General features: G+C 46.6%; 1 protein-coding gene across 2 annotated transcripts in view; it reads right to left on the bottom strand.

The window, feature by feature from the left end:
* Positions 1 to 24896, bottom strand: part of USP7 (ubiquitin specific peptidase 7) — a 65700-nt gene that overhangs the window by 25793 nt on the left and 15011 nt on the right. Inside the window, exons 1-3 of one of the 2 annotated variants that reach the window (XM_047087104.1) lie at positions 7854 to 7931; positions 6927 to 7102; positions 1805 to 2003 (exon numbers count right to left, since the gene is read on the bottom strand). In XM_047087104.1, the coding sequence (XP_046943060.1) occupies positions 1805 to 1890 (86 nt within the window). In that variant the 5' untranslated portion in view covers positions 1891 to 2003; positions 6927 to 7102; positions 7854 to 7931. Of the gene's footprint in view, positions 1 to 1804; positions 2004 to 6926; positions 7103 to 7853; positions 7959 to 24896 lie in introns of those variants that run through there. The other variant, XM_047087103.1, reaches the window with a different exon arrangement.

Below are 24896 nucleotides of genomic sequence, written 5' to 3'. Positions count from 1 at the left end.
TTTACCTTTAATGAAGAAAGAAGCTAAAAGGGGTCGAGGAAACCACCCCCCGCCCCCGCCAGTGTGAACTGTACTGATTTGACCCATGGGTTGTTTTTGTTTTGTTCTGTTTTTTAAGTAGGCATTGAGCCCAACGCAGAGCTCAATACAGAGCCCAACGCAGGGCTTGAACTCATGACCCTGAGATCAAGACCTGAGCTGAGATCAAGAGTCGGACGTTTACTGACTGAGCCACCCAGGTGCCCCGAGCCATGGTTTTATTTTAATTTTTACAAGTTTTTTTTTAGGTCAGTTTTTTTTTAATTGGTATCAATAAAATACAGTTTCTGAACTTTAGATACTGGCCTTTAGAGTCTGTAAGAGACTAGCTTCTGGTCAGACAGTGGTTCTGGTATCTGGGTTGGGTGTTGGGTGAAAACACAAGAGCTCCCCTCCAGGAGCCCCCGGGAGCTCTGAGCAGGGGCGCCTAGTCACAGCCACAGCCCAACTGTCCGGGCTGCAGTCAGGCTGGGGGCGGGTCACAACAGAGCCTCTGGATCTGTGCATAAAAACCGAACGGACGCAGCCCTTTAAAGGGCCACTGGGGGCTCGGAGCCACAGCAGAGCCACACACAGCAGAGTTTCCAGAGAGCTCTGAAGTGACGGCAGTGCAGGCCCAGTATGGGCACTCCTGTCTGCCCAGGCTGCCTGCTCCAGGGACGGACGGCTCACCGCGTTCCCAAACTACTGTCAGGCCCAAATTGTCTGTTAGGCTAAAATGTAGCCTCAATACTCACCGGAAATCAGATCAGAATGTGAACACAGGAAGGAAAATTTTAACCTATATACAGGCCCTGGCTGCAGCACAGAATTGGCCTGGCACTTCTTAAACATCCACGTAAAAAAGAAAAATGTAACGGACTGTGTTCCCTGGAGCTCGGACAGAGTAGCCAAGGCCAGTGCCCCTGTGGCCCTCTGGGGACCAGCTTTCACTGAGAGGTCTAAAGGGCCACAATCTGGGGGTGGCAGGGAGCCTGGACAGACGTGGGCCAAGGAAGCAGCCTTCTCACAGATTCCTCTATATGGGAGGAGAAGGACACAGTGACAAAGTGATCTGGGACCCTTTCAAACAATGTCAACTAAGCTTCTGATATACGCTGACCGGTGACAGTTTTTAATTAAGGGAAGAATCAAGCTATTGAGGATCTATCAATAGGTAGAAAACGTGAAGCCTCTGATCTTTGTTTTCATCTGAATAAAGGGACCATAAACACTTTTCCTAATTTGAAGACATTTTACTACATATTTCTTTTTAAGAATTGTAAGAACAAAACAGTTTCTCTAAAATAAACTGGGGAGGCCCACGTGGTAAAACCCTCAAAGGATGTTTTAATCCAAACTCTCTGAATAACACACAGGAGCTGGTTAACACAACAATGCCGAGGCCTCAAGACTTGAGGAATGTTCCTTAGCTACAGTTTTCCCCTCAGGCACTTACTGGTAGAATAATTAAACCTGGTAATCCAGCAGTCAGCTAGTCCAGATGGACCCTGATTCCGTGTTCCCTGGGTGGGCAGATTCTAATACCTGAACCTCAGTGTCTTGTTTGCAAGAAAAACATACACCTTTTCTAGCTTGGAGAGAATACCTACCATTGAGTTTTAAAGAGAGAAATGTAGTTCATCTAATGTAAAATCAGAGGGCTATGTAGAGGCAGCAAGGAAAGGCAAAAGTTTTAAACTCAAAGAGGCCGATCAGACTGAGCCTCCAATCACGGAGCATAACTATTTGTGGGTTCGTAATGGCATCATTTAAACTGTCTTACGTGGAATCAGATTCAGCATTGCACTGGAGAAAGAATCCTACGCTTTTTTGGTGTGGTCTGTCTGGATAAAAGCGTGGCATCACCATAATCTTCCACGGCAGATTTCGCACAAAACACGGAGGGCTAAGGACCGACTCACTCAGTCTGCTGAAGCGCTCGACAGTGAACTGAAAGGTTGCCTCGGAGCGCCAACTCGTGTCTGCAAGAAAAGGCCGTGTCAGTCACAGGGCTCGGGCGTCGTGAGACCACACCTGACAGCCGACAACCGTGGGACCCGCGCGGGACAACCAACCACGTCGGGGAGCCGTCCCGCACAACTGCGACCTAACCGCTAGAGCCTAACTCTTGGGAAAATGAGAGCATGGCACCTAGAAGAGGGAGGGGACACGCCATTTGTGTGTGAATGAAATCCAAATCCCAGAGGGCTACTGACACACCCCTGCCTGCCCTCCTAGATTCCAGAGCTGGGCCTGTAAGAACGTCTACTCTACCCTCGAGCCCCGAAATTGCCAAGTCCTCCCTGGTTGAGTGGACAGGCTCTGCAGAGAAGGCCCGGGGCGGCCGTGGGACAGCTGCTCAAGGTCAGGGCGCGCGGAGGAAAAGCGGAGGGCGGACTCAGGCCGAGTCAAGTCTGGAGAAAGGAAGGGGAGGGGGCATTGCACCCGCAGGCTCACCAGGCCCCGAGGGGGCAGAACAGTCATTCCCGCTGTTCTAGAGACAACACTGCTGAGAAGTTAGCCCCAAACAAACGTTAACATCATCAGTTCACAGTTTCTGTGAAATACCAGCCTGGACTCCCTAGGGGGAATAATTTATAGAGAAAGAAACCGGTATTCTTCTCAACACGAATGGTAAAAATTGTTCAATTTACTCAACAAGACGTGAAGGCCATGTACAGAACTAAGGTTTCCTCCAATAGAAAGCGATATATTGGTAGAGTGCCTCTTAGCAGACTTTCAATTACAAGTCACACTTTAGAATTCCACCCTTTGCCCATGGTGACTGTTCATTTACAAGTGACTCAGGCTCCCAGGACATCTGCGGCCCCCCGCCCCCAACTGCTGTCTGTGTGGTGCTTCTCAAACTCTTGGGGAGTGGCAGCCTCCCAAGGCTGCCCCGCCACCCTTACTGACCGGCACTTTTACGAGACATCACAAAGCTGCCACAGCAAGGTCAAGTTGCCATACAAGCTTCGAAACGCTTTCTCTCACTTTCGGTGCCTATCTGGTTGGAGACGGGGTACAGTTCACAGACTGGCAGGGGAACGAGGGCCACGATGTGAAAAGCCACCACTGGCGTATGCAAGAATCAAAGGGGCGTGGAAGGCTTTTTCTGGTGTGGCAGCGGGAGGCTATTTTGCCATCCTTGCCCCCCAGGCTCCTGACGCACAAGAGGAGACTCTCGGGCTCGGGGAAGGGCATGTTCGGAAGAACAACATGCCGCCTTCCTTCACCCTTCTGTCTCCTAACTTCTAAGACAACCAAACGCTCAGGACAGAGACTTCTCAGGGTACAGAGACTGCTTGCGTTTGTGACTGTCTGAATTTGTTCCTAAGAAAACATGTCCATCAATCCTCATGAGAGGGTAGTATTCTTTACCAAAGAAATAAGAACCAAGAGGAAATGCGACAGTTAGCACTAACACCTTCTTTTCACACTCTTCATCCCCAATTGTTCTGCTACACACAACCCTGCTCAGCAGACCGCAGAGGCTCTCTGGGAGGAAGAGCGGCTGAACAGGGGAGGGGGGGTGTCCGTCTGAGAGATGCAGTATTTACTCCAGCTTCTTGAGGTGGCAGATACGACCCTAATCCCTCTGAGGGACCAAAGTACCAAAAAGCCAAGAAATGTGTTCTAATGTCTAGGAATGGCGCAGGAAAGACGTGGGCCACTATTTCAAAGACACAAATCACACGTGCGCAGCACTTAAATCCTGCAAGGTAGGCAAGGGCAGGGGTTCTAGGAGTCCCACTTCACAAGATGAGGAAAACTGAGGCTCGCTGAGATTACATGGTTTTATCTTATCTGAGGTGTTTTACAAAATGACCACAGTGGGTTTCAGTACCCATGATCTGTGCACCCTGAACAGTGACCTTGCCTCTGGTTTGTACAATGCCATATTCTGAAGTTTAACATACCCCTCGCAAGGCAGAGCACAATAAAACTGGGCTCTTCGTGGAGACCAAAGAACTGCAATCAACCAAATAAAAGTCACCAGAGGGCACACACTCATGGGACCTAAAGAGCTCAACTTCACAAAGTCCTGCCTCTCTTGTAACTCACTTACTTGTTTTCAGAAACAATTCAACCCATTGTAGGATTAGATTTTTACATAGACAAAATGGAAATGTATCATAAATGCTTTCTCCATCCCAAACTTCAGCCCAAATTCGAAGCTGACCTTAAATACGCAACAGAACCAACCAGAACCCTGCATGGCACTGAGACTGCAAGATGGCAAGCCCTTCCTTCAGAGGCAGGAGGAGCAGCCAGGAGCCAGTGCCTGCAGCCATCCTGCCTCACAGAGCTCAGCTCACACGTGCATTTATACACTCCATGTGAGATTCCGCCTCGCATTCAAGGCATATCCTTAGGACAGACTTGTTTCTGAAATATGCTAGGAGACTTCGTGAGAATAAAAATGTTGCCCTGTGGTTCCCAACTCTTCATAACCAATTGAATTAATTGAAAAACTACATTATATACCAAAAGATAAGGGCGCGGGGGGGGGGGTCTACAAAAAAGTAGAGCAGACTTGAAACCCATCTCTGGCAGAAAGGCCTGGCCTGATGACAGTCCCATGAGGAATTAAAGGAGACCTAAATGTCTTCACCCGAGAAGACAGGTGAAAAGTACTCAAAAGTCCTATTTTTGCAACTTCCCTGTGTCTATAATTACTTCACGATTAAAAACGTGTTTACATGGGGCGCCTGGGTGGCTCAGTCGGTTGAGCGACCGACTTTGGCTCAGGTCATGATCTCGCGGTCCGTGAGTTCGAGCCCCGTTTCGGGCTCTGTGAGGACAGCTAGGAGCCTGGAGCCTGCTTCTGATTCTGTGTCTCCCTCCCTCTATGCCCCTCTCCCGCTCATGCTCTGTCTCTGTCTCAGAAATAAACATAAAAAAAAAAAAATTAAAAACATGTTTACGCCAGTGCACTTGGGAATCTGGAGGGTGCCCCGCATCCTGCGGAATTAGTTTTCGTCCAGGGACTTTGTAACCCGCCTCAATGCCGCCGTCAGCGCATTAATGCTGTGCATCTCCGTTTACTGTCAAGGACAGGACGACAAAGCTCCCGCTCCCTGCTGTCATCACACCTCCTCAGCCCGAAAACCTGGGGAGCCATCACCTCCACTCATGCCACACACAGCAGCACTGGCTGTCATCGAAGCGGCCACCACGCCCATTCGTACCCCAACCTTATCTTCACAGGACAGAGGCCTGGGGTACAACTGCATGGACTTTGTTCTGTTTTGTTTAAATCAGAAGGCTGGCCTACGGAGTCCCCAAATGGCGCCCTTGCGGTAAACTTATCAAACCTCAATTTTTCATTTTTTGCCAAGTCCCAGTTAATACCCAGAAATTACTTTTGTTTCACGGGTACCAACAATCTCTATTTGCAGAGGCTATATTTGCTCTAAAACTTCTTGCGGTCATCTATGGAAAAAACTAAGCAAGAAACTAAAATCAAAGTAGAATAGGTAGGTGTAACCAGAAAATGATTCTAATTCTTGTCCAAGTTCCACATTAACATGATTTTTTTTTTTTTAAGATTTTATTTGGGCGGGGCGGGGGGGGGGGAGAGAAAAAAAAAGATTTTATTTTTGAAGTAATCTCTACAGCCAACGTGGGGCTCGAACTCACAACCCTGAGATCAAGTGTTGAACATTTTGCTAAGCCAGCCAGGTGCCCCTAACAGGATTTTTAAATGCTCTTTGTCTCAAGCAAACACCTGTCCATCTGTGCTGTCAGCCACTGAACTTTTATGTAGGAAACCCCCCCTCTGCCCAGTAGATCACTCTAATCCAGCGTTTCCCAGATTGTGTGCCCCACTTTACGATGTTAGAAGGAGATTCCGGAAAGGGGGTTCTAAAGTTCAGTCTTGGGGAATCATTAGCAAATCTTCGGGAGAAAGATGTTAGGGTGCTGACGGTCCGGAGGTCCTCTGCAATGCAGACCCTTGCTTGGCCCAGCGCCCCTGAAAGTTCCTGGACTCAGCCCCTCTCACCACATGCTAACGTCCTGCAGAAGAGGGTTTCAAAGCACTTATCACGACTGGGAAAATGCTGCCCTAAACTAATTCTACTCCTAGAACCAGAACCATCTCCCTCCCACTCTTTACCATTAAAAAGATACAATCTTTTCACTCTCTTAGCCTGGACCTTTCAAAACACACCTCAAATCCCCAACTGGGAAGGCCGTGCAACTGAAGACCACACTCTGCTTTCTCCTGTAATGTTCCCAAGTGGTAACTCACCACAGGAATATTTCTACTTTTAGGTTCTATGGTTTGGCACCATTATTTACTACCACTAATTTAGTAGTAAAATTTGCCTCAAAAGGAAAGGGGTTTTATGTACGTTGTGGAGACCGAGGCAATCCGGCAACCTGGACTTCCGGAGACATCTAGCAATGCAGAGCCGTTTCTGGTTGTCGGGGCTACGGGGAGCGAGGATTATGGGTGGGATGGCACTGGCATCCTATCACACAGAGGATTGCCCCGCAACAAAGAATGATCGGCCCAAAAAGGCAACAGCGCCACCAAGGTTGAGAACCTGCCCTTCATCTACATCTGCACCTCCTCCCAAGCCCTCCCCAAAAACACTCGCAGAAATATTCATTTGGAATTGCTCTGTGGAACTAGACAGGGAGCTCGCTGCCTGAGGTGGGCCAGTAACCGCTCTGCAAGTGACTGGAACCCACCTCTAACTCACACCTGGCACATCTGGCCTGGTCACACCTTCCCAACTGCGCTCACAGAAGCACTTTTGGCATCTCAGGTGTCTGAAATTAAACCAAGAGCCCAGCAACCAAAGAGACCACACCCACACCGTTGCCCTTGATCTACGGTGGAAAGCGCACTCCACAGGTAACAAAGCAGCGGGGTTCAGACCACGCCTCTTTACCTTCCTCAGATATTGCCTCAGCCAGCTGCCAGGGGGTAAACCGCACTGTGAGAGAACTCTCAACTACGGCTGCAGTTTCTCATGGAGGCTGAACTTTTGGCAGGAGGTCTGAACAGCAGTCCTTCTGGTGGTGCAGCCCGTGACTGACGGTTTCTTTCAACTGCCCCGTTACTCCCCTGGGAAGGACACAACCCTCATGAGGATTGATGGACATGCTTTTGACAGAACATGGTTTCATATTACACTGCAAGATTCCAGGGACTGCATAAAGTGATTACTGGCTGCTACCGTCTCATGATTTTGACCTTGCAAATAAAAGTATAGGTCACATATCTGACAAATTATAAAGAAGAAATAGCCTCGAAAGAAATGGATTTCCTGGGCACAAAATGTCCATGCATACACATATGCAAACGCTTTTTGCATAGAGGATATAGACCAAAAGTTAGTGTGGGAGAATGAAGCCCAAAGCTCGATTCTGATTTTCACACCTATTGGGAGTAGGGAGGGATTTTCGGCTACAGACAACTGATATACACACTACAGTAAGAATGCAATGGAAAGCCAAGTTCCAATGTCTAGAAGTATCTTGCTGCAAACAAAAAGGAAAGGAGAGTAAGGTACACTAAGATACACTTGTTCTGAGCGCTAACAGTGGTGGGGAAATGGCAAGCCTGAGTAAATACCCATCTATCACAAACTTCTGTACTGAAACCTTCTCTCCTGGGCTGAGGAGAACCAACTTACCCTGAAATTTGTAGGTAGTCTTAAAATTCAAAACCAAAACAGGTTCCTCAATTTTCCTCAGATACAAACCTCCTGAAAACTAGCTACTCCTAAGAAACTCACAAGTACTCAAGGAAGAACTCTATAGCACATCCAGTTGTGTTTCTGCCCATTGCAAGTAAACAAACCACATGTACTCACCATCCTCCATATCTTCCTCTGTGTTGTTGTGCCCATCACTCATGGCTACATTCCCGTTGATAACAGGGTTTTGAGTAATTCTTGGTGGATCATCTGTATCTCCAGCTTTAAAGAAAACAAAGAAATTCCATGGTTTTTACCCCCAATCTTGGATTAAATAAAAACACATTTGTACTTCTGATGATTGTCAGTCACCAGTATGTTCCAAGTGTGCCATAATAAACATACTCTAACCCAAAAGGTATTTACTAGTATGTTTACTAAATAAATATGAATTCTGGTTGTTTTCAAAATGCTACATGGGATGCAATCACTCTACCACATTTGTTCCATTTGCACTATGTTGAAATAGCCTTCATACTCATTAAAACTCAACCCCAGAGAAAATACTGTTGAGCTTACTAAATATATACACAGCAGTGTGCATTAGAATGTTCTACCACATGTCAACGCTTTAAAACATCAAATTGTGTCTCTCAAAGTATCACAGGGCAGTTACTTTAATAATTAAAAACTGTAAATCCACACAAAAACCAGAACTGGAGGGACTGGAAGTTGGGGGGAGGGGATAGAGGGTGTGTGAAAGGGGGTCCCTAGAAGGACTGGCATTTATAAAGAGTCTGGAAGGGATTGAGAAACACATAAAAAGGTTTTGTCATTCTAAATGCTTGCTGAAATCTGGCTTGACAAACATTTACACATAATCAAAGGCATGGATGCAAAACTTCGAAGGAGTGGCAAATATAGGGTGTAAATGCCAAATGTAACATTCTCATCACTATTTATGCACAATCTTCTTACTTTGACATAGGTCCTTGTCTTAAAAGGAAAAAAAAAAAAAACACTATGTCAAGATTTGGGATTTAAATAGCCTCCACTGGCCAAAAGGGTCACACACCATGTGTAAACCCTCTCCATCCTCCACATGTCATGTCACTGCAACTAATGCGGGCCCCCATATGTTGCCTGTACACGTTCTGATCGAAATTAGCAGTCTCAGCTACAAACAGGAGATGTGGTTTTGAAAAGCGCTACTTAAGTGTGTCCTAGTCTTGTGACAGGTCTCCCCCATCAGCGGTCAGTCTGATTCAGCACCACGGACAGCACCCTCGCCATTCCCCTCTAGACACTCTCCCAAACCCCCAACTATCCGATTACATCCGTCAAAGAATCTCTGGATATAAACCATGCTTTTCCCCTTACACATCTCAAAGCACACCTTCAAAATCCTTGGAGGCCAAGAGACTGATATTACCACCCAAATTTGTATCACTTCAATCCTGATATTCTTTAATTATCAATATATATACACTTCAATTAACAATCGTGCTAAAGGTATTTTTAAAAACAAACACATATACATTTTTAAACTGGTCTCGACCACCACACCCTGACAAAAACCTGGGATGGGTGGGGGAGAAGGACAAATTCTTGTTTGCTCTTGCTTATAATTACCTCAAAGTCTAAAAACTCTTAAAACATATGTGCTTAAAAAATCAACATGAAAAATCAGGTACTTTGAGACGTCTTTCATCCCACATTTATCCTCCTAAATTAACATCTAACCATCATTAAAAATATTTTATGAGGGGGGCGCCTGGGTGGCGCAGTCGGTTAAGTGTCCGACTTCAGCCAGGTCACGATCTCGCGGTCCGTGAGTTCGAGCCCCGCGTCAGGCTCTGGGCTGATGGCTCGGAGCCTGGAGCCTGTTCCCGATTCTGTGTCTCCCTCTCTCTCTGCCCCTCCCCCGTTCATGCTCTGTCTCTCTCTGTCCCAAAAATAAATAAACGTTGAAAAAAAAAATTTAAAAAAAAAATATTTTATGAGGAAAAACACCTATGAAGGCCTATGAAATAAATTCTGGCACATTCTGCCGACAGAATATTATACAGCAGTTTTCTCTTAAAGGTTCTCAATGTACCTAAATGTAAAGTTCTCTAAGCTATGTTAAGTTAAAAAAAAAAATTTAAAGATACCAAGCAATAAATGTTATCACACACAACCTCAGTTATAAAAGAGACAGTCTGTTGGAATAAGAACGGATAAATTCTCATTTCCCCTTCCATGACAAACACTGGAAGGACACACAAACACACAACTAGAGGTCCTGCAGGAGGAGCAGCAGTGGGATGTACACACACACACACACACACACATCACACCAACACACTGTCTCACAGTAACTTGCTCCACGTATGCCTGCCATTTTAATTTAGTTCCTTGTTTCAAAATCTGTCCCACTACAAGTGCCTTAGGTTTTTAATGTTTATTTATTTTTTAATATTTATTTTTGAGAGAGAGAGACACAGACAAAGCACAAACGGGGAGGGGCAGACAGAGAGACAGACACAGAATCCCAAGCAGGCCCCAGGCTCCGAACTGTCAGCACAGACCCCGATGAGCGGCTCAAACTCATGAACTGTGAGATCATGACCTGAGCCAAAGTCGGACTCTTCACCAACTGAGCCACCCAGGCGTCCCTAAAATATGATTTTTAATGCACAAAAGCACAAACAAATCATCTCTGTATACAAAACAGAGCATCACACCTAAAAACTAGGGTGATGTGTAAATATAAGCAGTCTGCACTACTGTAGGTCATAGAATTCGACAAGTGATTCATAATCCCAAAGATTCTTTTTTTTCTTTTACTTTTTTAAAAAAAAATTTATTTTTGAGACAGAGAGAGACAGAGCATGAACGGGGGAGGGTCAGAGAGAGAGAGGGAGACACAGAATCTGAAGCAGGCTCCAGGCTCTGAGATGTCAGCACAGAGACCACAGACGCAGGGCTCGAACTCAAAAACTGGGAGATCACGACCTGAGCCGAAGTCGGACACTCAACCGACTGAGCCACCCAGGCGCCCCAATAATGCCAAAGATTCTGACATCCAAGCGAATTCAGATTATAGCTGAAGCAAGGTATCTTTAAGGGTTTTGGTGACTTGAAATAGACTATTTCTCACCAGAAGTTATGGCAATAATAAAAATCAAGATCAAGTCAAAAGATCTATGGCTTATCTCCACAGCACTTTACTGTATGTACAGTGTGGGAAGATAAATCGGGTCACAGTTTTGCAGAAGCAGGATTAACTACAATGTGACAACTGATGAAAGGCTAGTAACTGATAAACAAGGGATCCCATCCTTGTGTTAGTAAGATGGGATTTCTCTGCCATAGGCCCCTAAAGGCAAAGTAAATAGAGTTCTACTTTTGAACCGGGTTCTCCTGAGCAGTACACCTCACCTTTTTACACACCAAGTTACACATTTGTGCTGGGCTGACCCACTTGCTCTTTTCCACCCTCCAAAAGCATGGAGATGCTAGTCTAAGCCAGTGGCTGTGAAATGACAAAAAGTCCCTGCTGGTCCACCATGTATAGGAGAAACTTGACCAACGACAGGCCCCGTGAAGCTCCCAACCAAGTGCCATGGGGCCTTGGTAGAAAAAGTTGACAACTCAAGTCTAGCTCCTAAGGGACTGAATATATCCAGTTAAAAAAAGCTCCTCATAAATGAGCTAGTTCAGCAAGAGGATTAAAAATTTAATTAAGACACAGTAAATCCCTGGACCTGAATTCAACTATGAAAGCAAGCCCACAAAAACTCTATACTAGGCTTCCAGAATTATCTTAAATACTAAGTCTGCTTTCATTATCATCAAAGAAGTTTAAGATTGGGGTGTGTATCTATTTATCACCACATATAAAGTGATCCTGTTCCTGAATTTTAGATACCATCTAATTGGAATTTTCCCTTATGTGTCAACTCTCATTTGGCCAAACATGAACTACAGCACTAATTTTTTGACAGACATGGTCTCAAATAACATTGGGGACATGTGGCAAGCACCAATGACAATATGCAATGCCTCAAATAGAAAGACAAAAGTTCCCTAATGTGCCAAATATCTGTAGGGGTGGGGTGGGGTGCGGAGGAGGAGTTATCATTTGAAAATGCATTTATGAGACTCAAATACAATCGAAGATCATTTCCATTACTTGTGACTGGTTAACCTTGCGATGACAAACCCTGTGGTAAGCACCCAAGGCACAATTTATACATATACATGTACATATATTTTAACATGTGTAAGAAGGGGCACAAAATGCCTTTTCTAAAGACTAGAAACACACAAAAGGCTAGCTTGTCTGGTTACGAAGCCTATATATCTCCTCCTGTTACTGAGGAGGCCATGCTTGTACTCTGAGTCCCTTCCCACAGACTTCCACTTGTGAGGTCATAACACAGGATCGCTCCACAAAGAACACTGGCCGATTGCTATGGAAATGATGTGGTGCTAACTCAGCATCTCAATCTCACTCCTGGATGAAGTAACAGACAAAGCAGAATTTCAATTTGTCGTTTTTGACATTTTCTGTCACCTCACAAAAATTACTCAAGCCTCTCCCCAAAAGGGGGGGGCGGGGCAGAGAACCACCACAGGAAGACCTCAGAGCCTTCCAACTAAGAGGTGTATACTGCCACCAGGTGGTGCGTCAGCCGCAAAGATGGAGCCACACCTCCGATTCAGTCTCCGCTCAGGCCCCAGATTCCCCCTCAAACTTTTCAACTAGTGATTACAACCCAGTGGGCAAAACCACAGCGCAGTTAAGAGGCCAGAATATATGGAGTGCCAACGCAGAGCACACGCTCTCAACTCCGGGCCCACTGGTTCACTTGGAATTCCAAGGCAAAAGCCATCTGGTTTCTGCTTAGTCCGCCTCCCCTCATCTCCTCTCCAGACCCTGAACCCATTTTAAAGATTATCACTGAAGCAGAGGATATCACGGTAAATGAGAACACGGGTATCTTTCTGCATAATGACTTCTTAATTAGCAATCCCCAAGGTATTTCAGAAGGACAGTTTAGAAACATTGGTGCTACTGGTTCTAGAAATCCATCAGCATCTAAAGATCCCCATCTGAACTCCCAAGTCACCTTCTCGTCCAAGCTTGTGGTTCCCCGCCATGTCCGCATAGCTCAGCAGCAGAGTCTGCTGGGGCTGGAGCCAGGACGAGGACGGTTCTCTCATCCACATCAGAGTGATGCATAGAATCTCTAGGAACTCTACCTCAACATTCTTTTTTTCAAAGCCCCTCCCCCCCCCAAAAAATTCTTGGGTGTCGGACAAGGAACATATTCAAGAAACCTCATCAACTTACAGAATCACTCCCAAAAGGTAACGAGGTCCAGAAACAAAAAGCGGGTGTTAATGGGAAAAAAGGAAGTCTGGAGTTTGGTTACTAGTTCCTTAGTTGCTGACATGGGCACACCGTACACAAACTACATCTTTCCTGTAAATCTAAAATTAATCCAAAATTAAAAGTTCACTTGAAAATAGACAAAACGGGGGTGCCTGGGTGGCTCACTCAGTTGGGTGTCTGACTTTGGCTCAGGTCATGATCTCCCGGTACGTGAGGTCAAGCGACACATCAGGCTCTGTGCTGACAACTCAGAGCCTGGAGCTTGTTTCGGATTCTGTCTGTCTGTCTCTCCCTCTCAAAAATAAATAAACATTAAAAGAGAGAGAGAGAGAGAGAGAGAGAGAGAGAGAGAGAGAGAGAGAAAATAGACAAAAGAGAAGACCCGTAAGCCTAAGAAGCAAGGAATGTAACTGATATTAAAGATATATGTGGGAAATTTCAGCATGAAGCATCCACATCAGCATGCCAGAGATTCTCACACAATTAAAGATAGAAAAAGGTAGCCTGGAAGGGAGCTTGGGTCAGTGCTGGGGCAGGACCAGCAGAAGAAACAGGATCTAAAGTTTGATGCAAGGGCACCTGGGTGGCTCTGATGGTTGAGTGTCCGACCCCTGATTTTGGCTCAGGTCGTGGTCATCGTGGCCCCAAGATGGGCTCCTCACTGAAGGTGGAGCCTGCTTAAGATTCTCTCTCTCCCTCGGCCCCCTCTCCCATGCCCGCACATGCACACTCTCCCTCCCTCCAAAAAAATAAATGCGGGCCCAGAGCAAACATTCTCAGGTGAAGACCACAAGCCTTTTTTAACATGGACCCACTGGCTTCGGGTTACAGCTGGATGTGAGAGGCACCACTGCCAGGGGAACCCTGTCTGCATTCTCTGCTTTTCCTCCTCAAGACTGAGTCTGCCCACGTGGTCTGTCCTCAAGGAGAAATGCTCACCCCTTAGACAAACTAAAAGTTCACTGGAGCCCCCAAATGAGCCCAGAGGCACCAGTCAAGAAGAAATAAAGAAGGAAGAGGTCCTGAATAAAGTAAGACAATGCTATGGAAAGGCTGAATTTCTTTATGTGTTTTTTTAAGTGCCTACTCTCAACATGACCCGTACTCCTGCAAATTTCTATCAGGTCAGGCTGATTCCATTCCTTATTAAACATACTGTGAGATTACAGAGTCACAATTACTATAAAAATAATAGAGATCCAGGGCACCTGGGCGGCTCAGTCATTTAAACGGCCAACTTTGGCTCAGATCATGATCTCATGGTTCGTGAGTTCAAGTTCCACACTGGGCTCTCTCCTGTCAGCTAGGGAGCCAGCTGTCTCCTTCCTGTCTGCCCAATCCTGTCTCCCTCTCTCTGCCCCTTGCCCACTCACACTTGATCGTGCTCTCCCTCACACACACACACACACACACAAAAAACAAACATTAAAAAAAAATTTTTTTAGGAGTGCCTGGGTGGCTCAGTCGGTTAAAAGTTTCATGATCTCACAGTTCGTGGGTTCAAGCCCCACATCAGGTTCTGTGATGACAGCTCAGAGCCTGGAGCCTGCTTTGGATTCTGTGCCTGCCTCCATCCCCCGCCCCGTGCCTCTCCCCGCACTCACACTCTGTCTCCTTCTCTCCCCCAAAAACAAACACTAAACGTTAAAAAAATTTTTCTTTGATAAAAAAATAAAATAAAATAAAAAGAAAGAATAAAGATCCAATTCCCTTTACCCAGTTTCCCCTGGTACCATTTTGCAAAATCATAGCACTATGTAATTCACAACCAGGACACTGGTGCCGAAGCAACATGCTAATCCTGTTCCTGTTCACTTGCAGTTGTAAGACACAAGTAGGTCTATGTGTCCAAGAGTCAAGACAGTGAATGGGTCCGACACAAGGACCCTTGGGTTGCCCTTTCATGGCCACACCCAGCTCCCAGTGTGCACCCCCCCTCCCACAACCCCCCGGCAACAACTAATCTCCATCCCCATATTTTTGTCATTTCAAGAATGTTACATAAATGGATGTGGCATACAACCTTTTGGAACATCTTCTGTCACTCAGCATAATTCCCTTGAGACTCAGGTCACCAACTGGTTTCTTTACATCACTGAGTAGGATTCCACGGCAGGGACATACCATCTGACATGCAAACAGCTGGGTTGTTTCCAATTTGAGGCTATTGGAAATAAAGCTGCTATAAACATTTTTGTGCAGGTCCTGGTTCTATTATTTACTTTTACTTTTGGGTTTCAAAGAATGAAATGCTAACAGCACCAAGGCAAGAAGTACAGGATGAAGATGGGCAAATAAGGACTCCTCCACTCCACTCCTAACATGAAGGAAGCCACTGTTTCATGCGCCCCCTTCCAGGTTTCCTCAAGGTTCATATACATGCACGTGCAACAACGTACGTGAAATTCTTCTGAACACAAAACGGTATTCACAGGGCACGAATAAACTAGAGCTACCCCAAGTCGGTGCACATAAATATGCGTATTAATTTAATTCTGAATAGCACCATACCATATCACGATTTATTCAACCATTCCCTGACAAGGACTGCCTCCAGTCGGGTTTTGTTTTTTGCCAGTGAATGGTGCGACGATCTGTACTGTGACTTTAGTTGGGCTACGATTTAACACCAGGTAGTCTTTCTCAAACTCGTGGGACCCCTCCCCCCAAGTCATTATCCAAGCTCTTTCCAATGGCAATTAGTAACACATTAATCCTACTCCTGTTCACTTGCGCTAATACACACGTAGGTCTGTGTGTCCACCAGACACACAGACACACCAAGACCCACAACGCTGCCAATTAATGCCCAGCAATACATCAGAACACCTGCGTCCTGCACTACGCTCACACGCTGTACCGGAGAGCTCTTCCAACTCAGACACAGCTCCTTCACTCTTGCTTTGCAGAATTCAACTACAATTGACATCCTGACGTCCACAGCATGAATCCTAACGTACAGAACCTAGCTCTAAGTTCACCCAGAGGAGCAAAATGACAGCTGATAACTCAACAGGGAGACACAGAGGATGCACTCAGCACGACTGAGACAGAGAGTGCAGCCGCTGAAGTCTGGCTATACAGGGAGACAGAGCAGGTGACTCATCTGTGGGATCCAGCAAGTGGGGGTGGGGGTGGGCAGTCCCAAACAGCCCCCCCCCCCGTGTAGGGGCTGGGGAGGCGGGTGCTCCAAGGACATCCCCGGAATCAGGGACTCACAGGCCACGGTGAGATGGCATACTCCCTAAGAAACCAGAACCCCTAAGACCTGGGTAAGAGTCCGGGCAAACACGCAGCACCGCGGGAAGCCTCAGCTGCTGTGGAGTCAATGCCAGGCCCTGTGGAGGATTCTTCTAAGGCAAGGCTGGGCCTCAGGCAGAACCATGGACCATCTCCAGGCCTTGAACAGAACCCGGAGGTCACAAGGGGGTGGCAATCAACCAAGGAGACACTAAAGGTGAGGACGGTGGGTCCCAATAACTCTGCAGCTGCAACTGGCCTCCTCTATTCCAGGACTCAGTGATTTCTAAAGGGAACCCCCCCCTCACAGCCACTGAGTGGAACAAGGCGGGTACTGACCAGGAACACTGGCTGTTGACTATGCTCACCTCCCCAGTTACAAAGACCACATGCCTGGGGGCTGTGAGAAACACAGATGCTTTCCTGTCACTCTCTGTGCCTGGGGAGGAAAGGGAATCCTCTCAGAAGCAGTTTCCAGGGCGCCTGGGTGGCTCAGTGGGTTAAGCATCTGACTTGATGGCTCAGGTCATGATCTCACGGTTCATGGGTTCGAGCCCCGCGTCAGGCTCTGTGCTGACAGCTCAGAGCCTGGAGCCTGCTTCAGATTCCGTGTGTCCTTCTCTCTCTGCCCCTCCCCTGCTCACGCGCTGTCTCTCTCAAAAATAAACAACCATTAACAATTTTTTTAAAAAAATACAAAATTAAGGCAGTTTCCGAACGTGGTCCTAGATGGAAAACTTCAACTGTGCTTCAAAAAGATCCTTTCTTTTTTTTTTTAATGTTTGTTTCTGAGAGAGAGAGAGACACAGAGACAGATACAGACAGCGAGAGAGCAGGAAAGGGGCAGAGAGAGGGAGACACTCCAAAGCAGGTTCCAGGCTCTGAGCTGTCAACACAGAGCCCGACATGGGGCTCGAACTCACAAACCGTGAGGTCATGACCTGAGCCGAAGGTGGAAGCTTAACAAACTGAGTCACCCAGGTGCCCCCAAAAAAATCCTTTCTAATCCATTATCATGACATTACCCAGGATTCAACATCTCTCCCTAGAACACAGGCAGGCCCTGTGTGCCTGCAATTAAAGTAACTACTAACTAAGACAATGTTTTAATTACTTCTTTGCTGAACGCAGGAAGAGCGGGAAGAGCTCGAGAGGTAAGGGCATCCATTTCCGGGGGGGGCTGGGTGGAGCCAGCACCCAGTGAGCCAACCTGCTTATCAAGTATCTCATATGTGCCAAGTGCTGGGTTGGGACTTGGAGGGAGCACAGAGATAAGCCCCCCACCCCCACCCCGGTCTCCTGGTGCTCCTTTCTTGCGGGAGCAGACAAGAGGGAAGAATTCCAACAGACGGGGAAACAGAGTACAGGGGAGCCGCGGGGCCATCAGCCTCGAAGGAAGGGATGACACGTGGGTAAAGACCACGGAACGGAAAGGAGCCCGGCTGTCAGACATCCGAAAGAAGCACACTATTCTGGATTCAGCGAACAGGGTCAAGGGCAGTGGGCCACGGAGAAGGAGGGCAGGGCCAAGGCCATGGAGGGCCCTGAAGGCTCCGATAAGGACTCTGAATTTCTTTCTCCTATGTTCCCCGCTGCGCAGGCTGTCGGTTCCTGCCGCTCAGCCCACTGCTCAGGCCAGGTCTGCTGCCGTGGAGTCGAGACTGTCGGTCCCATGACCGTCAGGAGCTCCTTACTTCCGTCAGAAGCTCCTCTGCCAAGCCACCGAGGATGGATGCGGAAGAGGGGGTTTTGTTTTGTTACTGGTTTTTACTAGCTTGCCCCTTGGGGCTAGCCTGCCAGGCTGGAGGTATCGTTAACAATGAAACCATGGCCGAATCAATACCACCACTCCAAAGTGCTCTGCTCTCATTACTTTTCTGATTTTATATACAATGTGGCTACACCCATCCCCCATGAGGCTGGCCGGGAGCCCATTTCCAGATCATGGTCGTGGCCTACTAACCAGGGCCTGCTTTGGTCCTCTGCCGTTGGCGGGCCACCGCAGGGGCCAAGGCCAGTGCCCGCACAGCTTTTAGGTCACAGAGCCTGAAGGTTCAGAGCAGACCCGCTGTGTTGAGACCTGACAGTTAGCTTCACGCTCTGAATCCTGATTTAAATTAGGAGTATGAAAATAAAAGCCCCAAAGACGGCCACATATAAATTCGTGTACCTTAAATAAAAATATTTGTTTGGGACCTCCAGGTTAGTGTGATTATGTAAAAACCATCCTTTCCCCTAGAGGATGGCCCTAACTGCCAGTCACGTCCCACATTCTGCCGGCCGGCGTGCATACTGGCTGGCGCGGAGAGGGGCCTGCGATCCGCACCACCGAAGAGCTTAGGGTTGCGGCACTAACTACTAACTTGTATAGCACAGACCACCGGCGGGAAAGAAAAGGTGAGTCCCAGCAGGCCCAGCAGAGACGCAGCCTCATGGAAGCCAAAGGACAGAGGCAGGAAGTATTTGCGTCACACGACGGCCAAAGGATTAACAGCCAGAATACACACACAGTTCCTAAAAATCAACAACAATCAATCCAACTACCACAGAGGAGAAATTCCTATAAACTACAAACGATTAATAAACATGCTCGACTTCCCTCACTAACATGATACCATTGCCATCTAACAGCTTAACAGTGAAAAATACTGGAAATGCCCCCTTGATGCTGTGGGTCTCACAAAACGAGTGGGGTCAAAAGGCTGTCAACTATCCGACCTAGAGGCTGTATTTATTCAAACCAAAATGCCAAATACCCTTTTACTCAAATGTCATTCCTAGGAACCCATTCCAAAGAAAACTAGCATCCATGCCCAAAGATCTCCACAAGCACAGGCTTTACACTGAAGCACCATTTTTTACAGAGAAGTTAATGGCTCTATTTTTATGAAGTGTCCAGAACAGGTAAATCTACAGAACGGTGATCAGCGCTCGCCCGGAGCTGGGGAGATGGGGAGGTTGGAGGGGTCGCAGCTCAGGAGTGCAGGGGCTTGTGTGGTGTCAGAATCTTCCCAAACGGACCGTGGTGACGGTGCACAACTGTAAATACACTAAAAGCCACTGAGCTGCGTGCAGTGAATGAATGACCTACAGGGCGAATGAGAGCTCGATAAAGCTGGATGCAAAAGACAGAGACAAGATCTTAACAGAAACGGGCCATTCTGTGTGGGGACAAAACAGTTCCAGAAATCACAGTGGTCTCTGAGGCTACGCAGGTCAATGGCGTGCACAACCAGCTGGAGCGGAACTGTTCGGCTTCCTGCAGCATTCCTCTAAAATGAAGATGCAACATTTTGGTGTTTTCAATGTTCAGTGATCTACAAAACTGACTCGTGTGAAGTCCACTCTACATTCATGTAGTTTTAAGGAAAGTAAAACGGTCACGAAGGGAGATGCCCACCAAGAGACGAATCACCGAGTGGGTCACCAGGATGTCCTTACACAATGAGTAAGGCTATGTGTGTGTTACCTGGGACAGAAGACCCACCATATGCTATGTGCACGTTTACTTCCACGGAATCGGGCACTTTCTCCTTGCCTTCTGGCTTCCGTGTCATTTGAACGGTTCCGAGAATATGCACTACCTCATCCAAAAGTAAAAACACAAGAGGCGCGTGCACCACCCACCCACCCACACACACACAGCAAAGCAAACCATGGTGCAAAAGGTACAACCCAAATACTTCCTAAGGCAGGACACCAGTCCAAGAGTCCTTAGAAAACGCACCAGAGAAGGAAAAAGATGACACACTAGTTGCACACCTGGAGTCAGGAGGGAATGGAGTCCTGAAAGTTCTCTTTACACCGTGGCGAATGGCAACATCTACTTAAATGTGTGGGTTTTCCTGAAGAACTGGTTACAAAGAAGGCAGTCTAGGGGCTGAGGATGAGTTCAGACACGGGGAGAGCAAACTCTTGATTGTGCTAATTAAAACTTTTAAAAAGCAGTCAAACACAACCAATTTCAAATGGGTTCATTTATTTGAATAAAACCACCAACAGCAACTTAAGAAGGGCACCTGGCTGGCTCAGTTGGTTGAGCATGCGACTCTTAATCTTGGGGTCATTAATTTAAGTCCCATGTTGAGTGCAGAGCAAATTTAAGAAATAATAATAAATTAATAAGCAAAAAACAGCAACCTAGAACAGAAGACTAAATTGTTTGATTTCTTTTACACATTGATGCAGGCCGACCACCATTCACCACACCTTCTTCTCATCTTCCTTTTGAGGAGACCCATCAGGGCTATCAATAAACAGACAAATCCAAGACCTTTTAAAACAGTAGTGGCCACAGAAATTGTGTGATTTCGGGGGTGAGGGGTGGAGGCTGGTGCCTGGTTGGCTCAGTTGGTTAAGGATCTGACTCTTAATTTTGGCTCAGGTCATGATCTCATGGTTCATCACTTTGAGCCCCGCATGGGGCCTGCTTGGGATTCTCTGTGTCCCTCACTCTCTGCCCCTCCCCAGCTCTGTCTCTCTCTAAAAACTAAATAAATAAATAAATTTGTCAGAGGAAGACTAGTTTCTCAGAGAATAACGAAGGAATTCTGGTTTTGTTTAAAAAGGTGGGGGGGAGGGGGGACACTTCAGTCTACAAACCAGTGGAGACCTTGACCATCTGCTATGCACAAGAAACATCCCCTGTGAAAACTGGACTTCCAAGAGGTAAGGTCATTAGAATCGGAGGCATACCATGTTCATGGACTGAAAGACTCCTACTCAAGATGTCAGTTTTCCACAAATCCGTCTTTGTGTTTGAACACAATTTCAATCAAAATCCCAAAAGGATTTTTTTATACTTACAGACAAGCAAAAAGTTTTCATAGAAAGATGAAAGGAATACAGACAATAAAACCATTTTGGAAAGAACACAGTCCGAGAAATTACACCTGATTCAACTCACTCTAAAGCTTCAGTAATCAACACAACAAGCAAAGTAATCATAGTGTTGTATTAGCAAAGAGATGAGCACACAGATGCATGCAACTGTGGGGAGTCCAGAAACAGACCCCCACACAAATGTTACTATTTTTGGGAAAGGTGACCACGGAAAAGGGATAGTCTTTACAACAAATGGTAAAGGAACAGGGCGCCTGGGTGGCACAGTCAGTTAAGCGTCCGACTTCAGCCAGGTCACGATCTCGCGGTTCGTGAGTTCGAGCCCCGCGTCAGGCTCTGGGCTGATGGCTCAGAGCCTGGAGCCTGTTTCCGATTCTGTGTCTCCCTCTCTCTCTGCCCCTCCCCCGTTCATGCTCTGTCTCTCTCTGTCCCAAAAATAAATAAACATTGAAAAAATAAATTAAAAAAAAAAACAAACAAATGGTAAAGGAACAACTGGACGTCCACAGACTAAAACAAGGAACCTCAACCCACACCTTACACAAAAATTAACTCATAATGGACCTTAGATACAAATATAAAATTTAACAATGTAAGGCTTTAAGAAGAAAACACACAGCGTGGGGCAAAGAATTCATAAAAGAACATTTTGACAAATAAGACTTCACTAAAACTAAGTTTTGCTCCAGAAAGATACCATTAAGAGAAAAGACAGCTACGGATTAGGAGAAAATGCATGTGCAAGTTGCCTCTCTGACAAAGGACTTGTGTCCCAAATACACAAAGAGCTCTCAACATTTGACTGGAGTAAAACAACCCCGTACTTGAACACACACTTCCAACAGGGTGGAGGGATGGCAAATAAACACGTGGAAAGTTGTTTGACCTTCAGCTCTTAGGTGTGTGCAAATTAAAACCACAGTGAGAGGGGCGCCTGGGTGGCTCAGTTGGTTGAGCGACCGACTTCGGCTCAGGTCATGATCTCGCAGTTTGTGAGTTCGAGCCCCGCATCAGGCTCTGTGCTGACACCTCAGAGCTTGGAGCCTACTTCAGACTCTATGTCTCCCCCTCTCTCTACCCCTCCCCTGCTCACGCTCTGTCTCTCTCTGTCTCTCAATAATAAATAAACGTTAAAAAAAAAAAATTAAAAAAAAAAAAAAAACCAGAGTGAGATACTACTGCCATTAGGATGACTAAAACCTAAAACACCGACAATATCAAGTGCCGACAAGGACGTGGGTCAGCTGGCTCTCTCGTACACTGGCATGGGATGCAGGATGGCAAGCAGTCTGGGTAAGAGCTTCTGTAAGGTTAAGCATACTGTGCCATATGGCCCAACAACTCTGCATCTTACTCTAGACAAAAGAAAACTCATGTCCACATGAAACCTGCCACTAATATTTAGAGTATCTTCATTCATAACTGCCAAACATAACTGGAGGCAACGCAGATGTCCTGCAGTGGGAGGACGGATAAACAGTGGTACGTCCACACACCGGAAGGAAGACTGCTCGGCAATAAAAAGAAATGAAGCGCTGACACACCGAACCCAGATGCTACACCCTGAAGAAAGAAGCCAGTCTAAAAGGTTACATGCTGTGCGATCCCATTTACATGAGATCTGCAAAATGACAAACCCGCAGGGGACGGAGGACACAACAGTGGTTGCCAGGGGTCCCATCAGGTGGAAGATGGGACGGCACAGGAAATACTTGAGGGGGGTCATGCAGTGAGTGAACTATTGTGCATGTTGATTGTGGCAGTGTTGACACAAATCTATACAGCTGTTACATTCGCAGAATCCCCTCCCCAAGTCAATCTTACTTTATAGTAACTTAAAAAACCAAAAGGGAAAAAAATCACCTGCAGGGCAGAGAGAAGAAATAATTTACTGACTCTTTAAATACTCCCTTGATGTATGGTTTCAGATCTCTTAACTCTTAGGGAAAAGAGAACTAAAAGATTTTATAGAAAAGATGGAGAGTCTGAACCTTCTTTGCCCCAAGACCTTCAGATGGGTCTTCGACAAAGCAGTACAGGAATGTCTGCATCAAAATTTATTCTTCTTGGGGGAGAGGGAGCTGCAGGTGGCAAGGAACCAGGGAAGCGGGAGGTCAGAACAGAAGTGAAAGAAAGTATCGACCGAAACACTGGTTTCCTAACGCGCACAAACTATGCGCCAATAAACTGAAGCACATTTAACAAGGTGTGCCGTTTTACGAGCAATATTTAAATCCAGACTTATTTCCCCAAGAATTCCACACAAGCTCTGTTCCACACAAGCTACTGGAAACTGGAGGAAGTGGGGGAGGGAGATACAAACAATAAATATTAACAAGTGGAATGGTCGCCATTATGACTAGGAAGGAAAATAATCAAAATCACAAGTTGTTTTTGGCTTAAGCCCTCCCTCGTTGAACGCTCACGAAATCTGTTGTTGATCATAACAGCGTCATCTTGTATACACCTTTAAGTAGGGGGAAAGCTGTTCTGGAGTCCACTCCCCAGTCACGGTGCTTCCACATCGCGCGAGGGGCTGGGGGGGGGGGCAGGGACACCCACTCCTGCCTGCTCCTGCCCCATGGCATTAGCTCATACGCACACAGCGGCCACCCAGCCACCCTAGTTACCACCCAACCTTCTTCACCCACTCCGCCGAAAAGTATTAAGACTTTTCATACACAACAAAAAGTCACTGCCCTCTTTGTCTGGATGAGCTTCCTAGAACTCTAAGGACAACCCTGTTCCCAATTAGGTAACAGCAAGGCACAAGGGCATAAAACATGAATGGGATATTTTATGCATTTACACTCAATGTTTTATTTATTTTTTTAATGTATTTATTTTTGAAATAGAGACAGAGCATGAGCGGGAGAGGGGCAGAGAGAGGGGGAGACACAGAATCCAAAGCAGGCTCCAGACTGTCAGCACACAGCCCAACGTGGGGCTTGAACCCATCAAGCGAGATCATGACCTGAGCAGAAGTCGGATGCTCAACTGACTGAGCCACCCGGGCACCCCCCTCAATGTTTTGTGTTTTTTTTTTAATCTTTTTAATGTTTATCCTTGAGAGAGAGAGAAACAGAGACAGAGTGTGAGCAGGGGAAGGGCAGAGAGGGAGACAGAGTCTGAAGCAGGCTCCAGGCTCTGAGCTGTCAGCACAGAGTCCGACGCGGGGCTTAAAGTCATGAACCACAAGATCACAACCCAAGCCGAAGTCGGACGCTTAACTGACTGAGCCACCCAGGCGCCCCTACGCTCAATGCTTTAAAATGCAGCTGCACAATAAAATGTGTCAACATTTACAAGACCTGGACAACTCAGTGAATCAGTATTTTCCAAATGAGCACCGAATGGCATAGAACAGGTCCATTCAGAGTACAAGACAGAACAGTGAATTTTAATGTAACAGAAAAGCGATCTGCAGGGTTTCGAACTGGCACAGTGCAGTCAACTTTAAAAAGCTACCAAAGCTGGGTGTGGTACCAAAGAACTGACTGTCTGAACAGGCTGTTAACCCACTGTCCCCTGTATTAACTAGACGCCTCTGTGAGCCTGGCTTTTCTGCTTCTGCCACAATACACTGCAGCAAGTGACAGAAAGCAGAAGCTGAGAGAACAGAGAGAGCACAGAACCCAGCTGCCTCCTATTAAGCCAGACAATAAGGACATTTGTAAAAATGTAAAAATGATGCCATTCGTCATTAAATTTGGTTTGGGAAAATATTTATTTCCTGTAAAACATACATTATTCGT

This window comes from Lynx rufus, unplaced genomic scaffold, assembly GCF_022079265.1.
Source record: "Lynx rufus isolate CCGP_SWC_20201006 ecotype Redwood Valley unplaced genomic scaffold, mLynRuf1.p SCAF_23, whole genome shotgun sequence".
In the NCBI taxonomy this organism is placed as follows: Eukaryota; Metazoa; Chordata; class Mammalia; order Carnivora; family Felidae; genus Lynx; species Lynx rufus.
The sequence above is the reverse complement of the archived record's forward strand: the minus strand, read 5'-3'. Positions and strand labels throughout refer to the sequence as shown.